The sequence below is a fragment of the Staurois parvus genome, unplaced genomic scaffold (assembly GCF_062004578.1).
Source record: "Staurois parvus isolate SC_StPar_1 unplaced genomic scaffold, SC_StPar_1.0 ptg000090l, whole genome shotgun sequence".
In the NCBI taxonomy this organism is placed as follows: Eukaryota; Metazoa; Chordata; class Amphibia; order Anura; family Ranidae; genus Staurois; species Staurois parvus.
The window spans coordinates 12,063,770-12,073,422 of NW_028317886.1; the positions used below are offsets into that span (position 1 = coordinate 12,063,770).

The following is a 9,653-nucleotide window of genomic DNA, read 5'->3' on the forward strand; positions in this document are numbered from 1 at the left end:
TATATATATATATATATATATATATATACAGTGAGGAACAGAAGTATTTGAACACCCTGCAATTTTGCAAGTTCTCCCACTTAGAAATCATGGAGGGGTCTGAAATTCACATTGTAGGCGCTTTCCCACTCTGAGAGACAGAATTTAAAAAAATTCAGGAAATCACATTCTGTGATTTTTAAAGAATTTATTTGTCTTGCACTGCTGAACATAAGTATTTGAACACCTAAGAAACAGCAAGAATTCTGGCTCTCAAAGACCTGTTATTGTGCCTTTAAAAAGTCCACCTCTACTCCACTCATTAATCTAACTTAGTAGCACCTGTCTGAGCTCTTTAACCCCTGTCCACCCCACACTCAGTCAGACGCCAACTACTACCATGGGCAAGACCAAAGAGCTGTCAAAAGACACCAGAGACAAAATTGTGGACCTTCACAAGGCTGGAAATGGCTACGGGGCAATTGCCAAGCAGCTTGGTGAAAACAGATCAACTGTTGGAGCAATTGTTTGAAAATGGAAGAGGCTAAAGACGACTGTCAGTCTCCCTCGAACTGGGGCTCCATGCAAGATCTCACCTCGTGGGGTATCACTGATGAGAAGAAAGGTGAGGAATCAGCCCAGAACTACAAGGGAGGAGCTGGTCAATGACATGAAGAGAGCTGGGACCACAGTTTCAAAGGTCATTGTCGGTAGAACACTATACCGTCATGGTTTCAAATCATGCATTGCACGGAAGGTTCCCCTGATCAAGTCATCACATGTCCAGGCCCGTCTGAAGTTTGCCAATGACCATCTGGATGATCCAGAGGAGGCATGAGAGAAAGTCATGTGATCAGATGAGACCAAAGTAGAACGTTTTGGTCTAAACTTCACTCGTCATGTTTGGAGGAAAAAGAAGGATGAGTTGCATCCCAAGAACACCATCCCTACTGTGAAGCATGGGGGTGGTAACATCATGCTTTGGAGGTGCTTTTCTGCAAAGGGGACAGTACGACTGCACTTTATTAAGGAGAGGATGAATGGGGCCATTTATTGTGAGATTTTGAGCAACAACCTCCTTCCCTCAGTCAGAGCATTGAAGATGGGTTGTGGCTGGGTCTTCCAACATGACAACGACCCGAAGCACACAGCCAGGATAACCAAGGAGTGGCTCCATAAGAAGCATATCAAGGTTCTGGAGTGACCTAGCCAGTCTCCAGACCTAAATCCAATAGAACATCTTTGGAGGGAGCTGAAACTCCGTGTTGCTCAGCGACAGCCCCGAAACCAGACAATTCTAGAGGAAATCTGTGTGGAGGAGTGGGCCAAAATCCCTGTTGCAGTGTGTGCAAACCTGGTCAAAAACTACAGGAAACATTTGACCTCTGTAATTGCAAACAAAGGCTTCTTTACCAAATATTAACACTGATTGTCTCAGGTGTTCAAATACATATGTTCAGCAGTGCAAGACAAATAAATTCTTTAAAAGTCATAAAATGTGATTTCCTGATTTTTTTTTTTTAATTCTGTCTCTCAGAGTGGGAATGCACCTACAATGTAAATTTCAGACCCCTCCGTGATTTCTAAGTGGGAGAACTTGCAAAATTGCAAGGTGTTCAAATACTTTTGTTCCTCACTGTACACACTTACCAGCCACTTTAATAGGTACACCTTGCTAGTGCCAAGAATATATCCCCCACATCACCAGCCTGAACCGTTGATACAAGGTAGGATGGATCAATGCTTTTGTGTTGTTTACACCAAATTCTGACTCCGCCATCTGAATGTTGCAGCTGAAGTCAACATTCATCAACAAGGCATTTTCATCCAAACAACTGCCACTCATTGGATATTTTCTCTTTTTCTCTGCAAATCCTAGAGATGGTTGTGCATGAACATCCCAGTAGATAAGCAGTTTTTGAAATACTCAGACCAGCCCGTCTGGCACCAACAACCACGCCATGTTCAAAGGCACTTAAATTCCCTTTTTTCCACATTTTGATGCTCAGTTTGAACTTCAGCAAGTCGTCTGCACCACATCTGTCATGTGATTGGCTGATTAGCAATTTGTGTTACCAAGCAATTGAACAGATGTACCTAATAAAGTGGCCGGTGAGTGTATATGTATATATATATATATATGTATCAACAAGCACAGTATTTTTCTACGAGATAAGTAATAAAACAAAGTAATACAGTTAAAGTTACTAACAGGTGCTACTATCTCTAAGGCCCCATTCACACTAGTGTGATTTCTCCTGCATCTGCTGTTGCACTGAAATACACATCAGTGGAAATCATATTCTTTATTTTGCCCATTCCAATAAAAGCAACTTGGTGCAGTGCAATTTTTGAAAAGATGTGGATGCTTCTTTTGGTGCAGTATACTGCGCTTTTGGCCCCATAGACTTCAATGCTTGAAAAATGCATGTACATGCGGTTTTGGTAGGTTTTTGGGTGTTTTTGGCAGGGTTTTGTGCTTAACAACCAGTCTCCTCCTATGCATTAAGCATGAAAACGCAAAGAATCCAAGCACATAAACACACCACGAAAATGCACATTACACTAGTAAGAATCTAGGCATATAATTCAGTGTTTATTGTCAGCTGTGCATTGCGAACACGAGGTGGAAGAATTCACCTGAAACATTAAATGCTCACAGTGCATAGTAGAGAAGTTTGATAACTGATTATTTTGATTGTAAGTGCTCATGAGCAGGTCCCTCACCCTCTTGTATCGAATTGTATTGTAAGGTTACTTTCACACTGAGGGGTTTTGAGTTAACAAAAGCGTTAAAAAGTGTTAAAAAAAAAGCGCCTGAAAAGCTCAAGAAAAATGCTTCCCTATGTATGTCTATGTATGTTTTCACACTGGGGCATTGTGCTACAGTTGCGGAGTAAAAACTCCTGCCCGCAGCATCTTTGGAGCATGTTTGTTCAGTTAAAAAAAAATGCCCCAAAAACGCCTCTTCCCATTGAACTCAATGGAAAACGCCTGAAAAATGCCTCTGAGAAGTGTTTTTGGTGCAGTTTTTAAATCACGTGTCCTTTAAAAAACGCTCAGAAAGCATGGTAAAAGTGCAGTAAAAACACCTATGTGTTTTTGTGTCAGATCAGTGTGAAAGTAGCCTAACTGTACTCCCTTCCTTTATTTTATAAGGCGTTGAAAAATCTGTTGGTGCTCAGTAAATCCTGTATAATAAAGAAAGAATAATTAATATTAGAAACATTTTACACTTGTTTCTTTGAGTGATAATTTCATGCAAAACCCCATAATGTCAAGGAAGTGTAAAAGACCACACATTTCTTATATGCCGGTGCTAATTTCAAATATATATTCCTTTACTATGGCTATTTTCTGTAAAGGTCTGCAGTTGGTTGAGTTGGCCGCTTTGCATGACCCCTTTATTAATCATTGTGCTTGTAAGACCATGTAAAGGTCATTACTGCAGCATATCATTACTTCTAGTTACCTAAGTGCCCTGCTCATTGTGATTCTATACCAGTGATGTTCAACCTTCTTCATTCAGGGGGCCTCAAGTGCTGCCACTAAAATCATCAAAGAGCCACGCACAACATGTAGTGAATGCATTGCTACAGAAAGCTATCAGACATTACAGATATGCAAAATAAGAATTTTAAATACGGAGGGGGGTTATTTACTAAACTTGGAGGGAGCAAAATCTAGTGCAACTCTGCATAGATACCAATCAGCTTCCAGATTTTATTGGCAAAGCTTAATTGAACAAACTGAAGTGAGAAGCTGATTGGCTACCATGCACAGCTTCACCTGATTCTGAGTACTCCAGTTTTAGTAAATCCACCCCTATGCGTATATGCAAAGTGATGGTCAAAGACTGCAAACATGCTATTGGGGTTATTAGAGACTGGGAAGTAATAGACTGGACAGGGGCAGACTGACCATTTGGAAACTCGGGCACTGCCCGAGGGCCCGGGGTCAGTAGGGTGCCCCATGAGATGCCCCTGGTACCTTTTTCATAGGCTTTTTTGAGTTTGGGCAAGGACACAGGGGCCCCATGATCCCCTATTGCCCGGGGCCCCATGAGTTGTCAGTCCACCCCTGAGACTGGAGACACATTGTATGAGACTGCCAGAGATCACTGCTATTGCAACCCTTTTACAAATCAATACTTCCAAGTTTGTGCTCCCTACAGCTCCCCTTAACCCCTTGGCCGCCTCCCGGCCCTTTAAGAGTTCTAAAAGGCAGGCATTTGGGTAATACGACTGCTGTAATTGGCTGTCATATGATCAGAAAGCTCCCGACTGCAAGTATGCATCAGGAGCTTATCGATCCTCGCGGGTTACCATGCAGGGAGTGTGCTATCAGCACAATAAGTTGTTTTAACAGGCTGCATATATGACGCCACTCAGCATTAAGGCCCACACACTAAGCGGCCACACATATGCGTACGGCTGCCACCAAGAGGTTAAAAGAACCCCCACCACATAAAAGGTACCCCATTATATGACAGATACCCCATCACATCAGAGTTACTCACCATTTCACCTCAAATACTCCATCACATCAGATCAGGCACCCTATCACTTAGGACTCCCCCCTATACGTTAAAGGCCTCCTATACATTATAGCTCTCCATAACATCAAAATCATCCCTATACATCAGAGGCCCCCTATACATGAGTCTCCCAATCAAATCACAGTCCTTCCATCACATTAGAGCCTCCCCATCACAAAGTCCTCCCATCACATTAGAACCTCCCCATCACATCAGAGGCCCCCCATTACAGAGTACCCCAATCACACACTCCCTTCATCACAAGGCCTTCAGTTGCACAGACCCCCTCATCACAGAGCCCCACAAACACACATCCCTCCAATCAGAGCCCCCAAATCACACAGTCTCCTTTTCATATCAGAACCCTACCTTTTGGTTCCAGCAGCGCAGCACAGGGCAAAAGATGGGGGAGGTCTGGAGAAGGCATACTTCCATATTTCCCTTATTGCTAAGGGTGGCCCTGCATGCTTCCTGCTCTGGATTATAGTTATGTAATGCCATGGTGCAAGCGAGCTGGCCTCCATCATCATAGCACTGACTGGCGCCATGGGTCCTGACCCCAGAGCGTCATTGGTTGCTATGGTGTTGATGGCTGGCTCACCCACATCATGGTAACTCATGATGGTAATACAGAGAAAACTGGGTCCTGTGCTTGCAGCACCCTGGGGCAACCTAGAAAGCACCCCATGATGCAGTGGCACCCTGGTTGAGAAAAGCTGGTCTAAAGAACATATCTTCTTCACCGAACTGAGCAAGCATTTAGGCAAGGAAAAACAGGTTATTGTCTGCAGGGGCCCTGAGGGCTGCCAAGTAAGTGACAAAGGGCCACAAGTTGAGCACCTGAGCTCTATAATAATGATAAGAGAAGTCATTTTTAAGCTAACTGCAAAACAAGCCATAAGGAAGGATGAACACAGATACAACCTCGCACACACCTAAATCTGCATCTGCTACTCACTGGCCAGAACAAGATCATATTTGAAATGACAAACGACATCAGGAAAAACGGTGTCAGGCAGGCAACCCTAAGAACATCTGGTGTAAATATTCCAGCACACTGTGTAATCACAGGAAGGCAGCAGAAAGTGCGTTCCGTTTATTTTAGGAGAGATCACTTAAAAAAAATGAACAGTGCACCTGAACAGACCTGCACTTGTAGAAAGCAGTGGATATGTAAACTCGCACTGAGCTGCACCCTTAGACATCTATCACACAATAAAAATGTTAATTAGGAAAATGCACATCTGCACAATGACGTCAAAAATCACCCATGCCAATAGAAGCGCATCACTTTGTGCGTCTGCTCTGGGCACCGCTGTACATTGATTTTTGTATGCTGTCAGAAAACACATCATTCTTAATTGGAATGGACAAAACACATAGAAACAATTGAGCAGCTGACATACATCACCTCCATAGAGGTTAACATCTGTATAATCATACACTGTGGACCAATGATGGATAATGCACCTACATTATGTACAGACACCATCCAGGCAGAGGACTAGCTGTACTTTGGAGCTTGGCTACATTGCCTATTTATACAGCTGAGAAAGACGTTGGCGCTGGCTGCCAGAGTGTTTATTTCTCCATTTCAGCAAAATGCCTGGAGTGTTAAGTAGATGACAGCGACTATCACAAACCATTACCATGTTTGACATAAACTACCCCTTTTATCCTTTGTTGCATCTCAGTGCTGCTGGTGTCCTACAAATCCTTTGCAATCACTTCCTATCTACAGTCACAAAATTAATGGCTGTATTTCATTTCTCAGGGTGGCTTGCCTGATGGTGACAACAGTGGACCATAACTGTGTAATGCGCACTACGAGTTTCCATCAGACGCATGTCTGCCAGGGTGACAACCAGGGGCGGACTGACCATTTGGAAACTGGGGCACTGCCCAAGGCCCCGGGGTCAGTAGGGGGCCCCATGAGATGCCCCTGGTACCTATTTCATAGGCTTTTTTGAGTTTGGGCAAGGACACAGGGGCCCCATGATCCCCTATTGTCCAGGGGCCCCATGAGTTGTCAGTCCGCCCCTGGTGACAACACAAGGGCACAATTGGTAAACAGGGAAAGTGTTGCCATCTTATATAAGGTGCCTGAACATGGAACGTCATGACAGGAGCAGCACGCATTACTTTAATGAAAGCTGTAGATTTAAAAAGATTGAAATGAAAATTAAAGCCGAACTAAAGCTTGAGCGAGCAGGCAGGTTCTTTATGGCGGAAGAAACTTGCATTGTATCTTCTACAATAGGATGCACCTACCTGCCTGCTCACAGCATTCTCTGCTATATAAACTGAGCTGCACATGCACAGATCAACTGTCAGTGCCAGTTTGATCCCTGTGTACCTAGAAGACTAGCTCCTGCGCGTGCGCAGAAGTGGTGTCATGAAGATGGCTGAAAACTGGCACTCAGATTAAAGATGCCTGTGCTGGCACAGGGATGAGAACTGTTGGAGGAAAGGTGAGTATATCTCTCTTTACTTCTGTTTTAAAACTGGCTATTCACAATACTATCAGATTGCAGAATCTCAGCAAATCCTTTTTCGATGTACGAAAATTATAGGGCAATCCTAAACAATCCATTTAATTTGTATCCAATCAGGCAAGCAAAGTTGATGGTTGATCTAAAGGGGGTTGTATAATATGATTCTATAGTGTATGTCCAGCTTTTAATGCCATTAAAATGAAAAGGCTTATGAGAGTTTAGTGATTAGGCTTACATCTACTTTAATAGGACTACTGGATCAGTGTTTAAACCACATTCTTAACAATACAAAAACTGGAGAGTGCAAAATCTGATGCAGCTCTGCATAGAAACCAATCGGATTCCAGGTTTTATTGCCAACGCTTAATTGAACAAGCTGATGTTAGATGCTGATTGGCTACCATGCACAGCTGCACTATATTTTGCACTCTCCAGTTTTAGTAAATCAACTCCATTGCATTCATATTATTTGCAGCACAAAAATGCACCTATTGTTGATCCAAAGCTAGCCCTACATGGAATGAATTTTGATGAACCAGCCAAAATTCAATCTGTGGGTAGCCCTGTTGACCCCACACCGACCCTACATCCCTCAAATGAAAAACTAAGGGTTAGCTGAATTTTGTAAGATGTTGAATATGCTCATACTCTGTTATCTATATCCTTTAGAAACCTGTAATACATTATTGCGACAATACTGTTAATTGTTGTAAACAATCAAATGACCAATAAAAAACAATAATTTAAAAAAAAAAAAGAAAAACTAAGGGGCCAGGTGGAAAATTGTCATCCGGACAGCACCCGGATCCAAATCAGAACATAGTAGCCGTAGCGGAAGAACCGTCAACCTGCGCTGTTTAACATGGTTGGAGGAAGCTGTTCGATTTTTGTCGCTCACCCTACCTGTGTATGGCCAGCTTTAGAACTACTTTTTTTCCCTCCTTTTACTTAGACTGTAGAAATATTGATTATTCCACATACATAAATAGAACTAATAAAGAATCATTGTAAACTGATTGCTGTGAAGATGTAGCTTTAACCCCTTAGATGCCACAGCCCTGGGAGGAGGGGGATTGGTGAGAAGAGTTGATTGGGGTGCTAAGTGGAATAAATGAAATCAGTGTGGATTACCTCGGGGAAGATTAACTTGTGGATGCTCTCCGCTAAAGTGTGCAGGTAGACCCTGGTGCGGCTGCTCTTCCTCTGCGGAGGCTCCTCGGCGGCTCTTCGGTGCCGCACTACGCCGGACTCCTCGCTGCAGATCGGGGCTCCAGCTGCCGCACTGGCCGGCACTTCATCGTCCTCCGATGGCTGGCTCAGCATAGAGAAGGGGCATTCCCCAGACAATTTCAGATCCTTCAGCTTCGTGCAGAACATGTTGGAGTGCCGCTGTCAGCTCATGTGCCGCTCTCCGATCTCTCCGCAGTCTAACAGGTCCCGGACTTCATGCAGAGCTGGAAGTGTTCGGAGGAATGCTGTGTACAGAGGGCGGAGAGCACAGCACACGGCGAGGGAAGGGAAGGGGGGGCTCCCACTGCATGACGACGGGACCACCCTCCGCACTTCTCACACTCAACTTCGTCTACTGTCATATCCCTGATTATCATCTGTCACATCCCTGGCTGTCATATGTCACCTTCCCGGCCTGTTATCTGTCACATCCCTGTCTATCATCTGTCACATCCCTGTCTATCATCTGTCACCTTCCCAGCCTGTCATATCCCTGACTGTCAGCTGTCACCTCCCCTGCCTGTCATCTGTCAGCACTGCCCAGAGGCCCTATGTGCATGGGGGGCCCATTCAAGTTTACTCCCCGTAGTTTCCTGCCAACAGTTTCCCCAACTTTGGCTGACTGTTCTCTCTTTTTTTGTCTATCAGTCTTGCCTGTCATCTGTCACATCTCTGGAACCTGAGTGTCCTCTGTCACCTTTCCTGCTTCTCATCTGTCACTGGATGGAGGGAGCTCATAGGACTGAGATCTGCAGCATCTATCTAGGGAAAATTTACCTTTACCGGCTATTAATTTCCTGACCGGTGTGGTTTACTACGTCAGTTTTTCTCGACACATTTTTTTTTCAGTTACTACACAAATATAAAAAAAATTCAGGCACCCCAGTCTAAAAAATGTAAATGTTACTTATCAATGGGAAATCTAAGTCTGGACAATGTACACAACTGTTTTGATGAAATTAACTTCACATCAGAGGGTCCAAATCTCAACAGAGGTGACCCATCACATCAGAGGTGCCCCTTTAACAGTAGAGCTTTCCCCATCACTTCAGAGGTTCCCAATCACATTAGAGGTATCTGCATCCCATCAAAGGTGCCCCCATCCCATAATAGGTTCCCCATCACATCGTCACATCAACAGAACCCCTTCACATTAGATGTCCCTCATCACACCAGAGGTGCCTTATAACATCAGAGGTTCTCCCTTCACATCAGTGGTTTACCCATCCTATAAGAGTTGCTCCTTTCACAGTAGAGGTTCTCCATCACATCAGAGGTGCACCCATCACATCAGAGGTTGCCACATCACATCAGAGGTGGCCCCATCCCATCAGAGGTTCCCCCATCACATCAGCGATCCCCAAAACATCAAAGGTGCCCCCATCATATCAAGTCCCCATCACATCAGAGAT

The 9,653-nt window shown here is 44.1% G+C and overlaps 1 protein-coding gene across 1 annotated transcript in view; it reads right to left on the bottom strand.

The window, feature by feature from the left end:
- The window catches only part of GUCY1A1 (guanylate cyclase 1 soluble subunit alpha 1), a 101,746-nt gene extending 93,124 nt beyond the window's left edge, over nt 1-8,622 (bottom strand). The window contains exon 1 of the mRNA XM_089670419.1: nt 8,143-8,622. Within this exon, the coding sequence (XP_089526545.1) occupies nt 8,143-8,388 (246 nt within the window). The 5' untranslated portion in view covers nt 8,389-8,622. The remainder of the gene's footprint in view (nt 1-8,142) is intronic.
- Between the last annotated feature and the right edge of the window lie 1,031 nt (nt 8,623-9,653).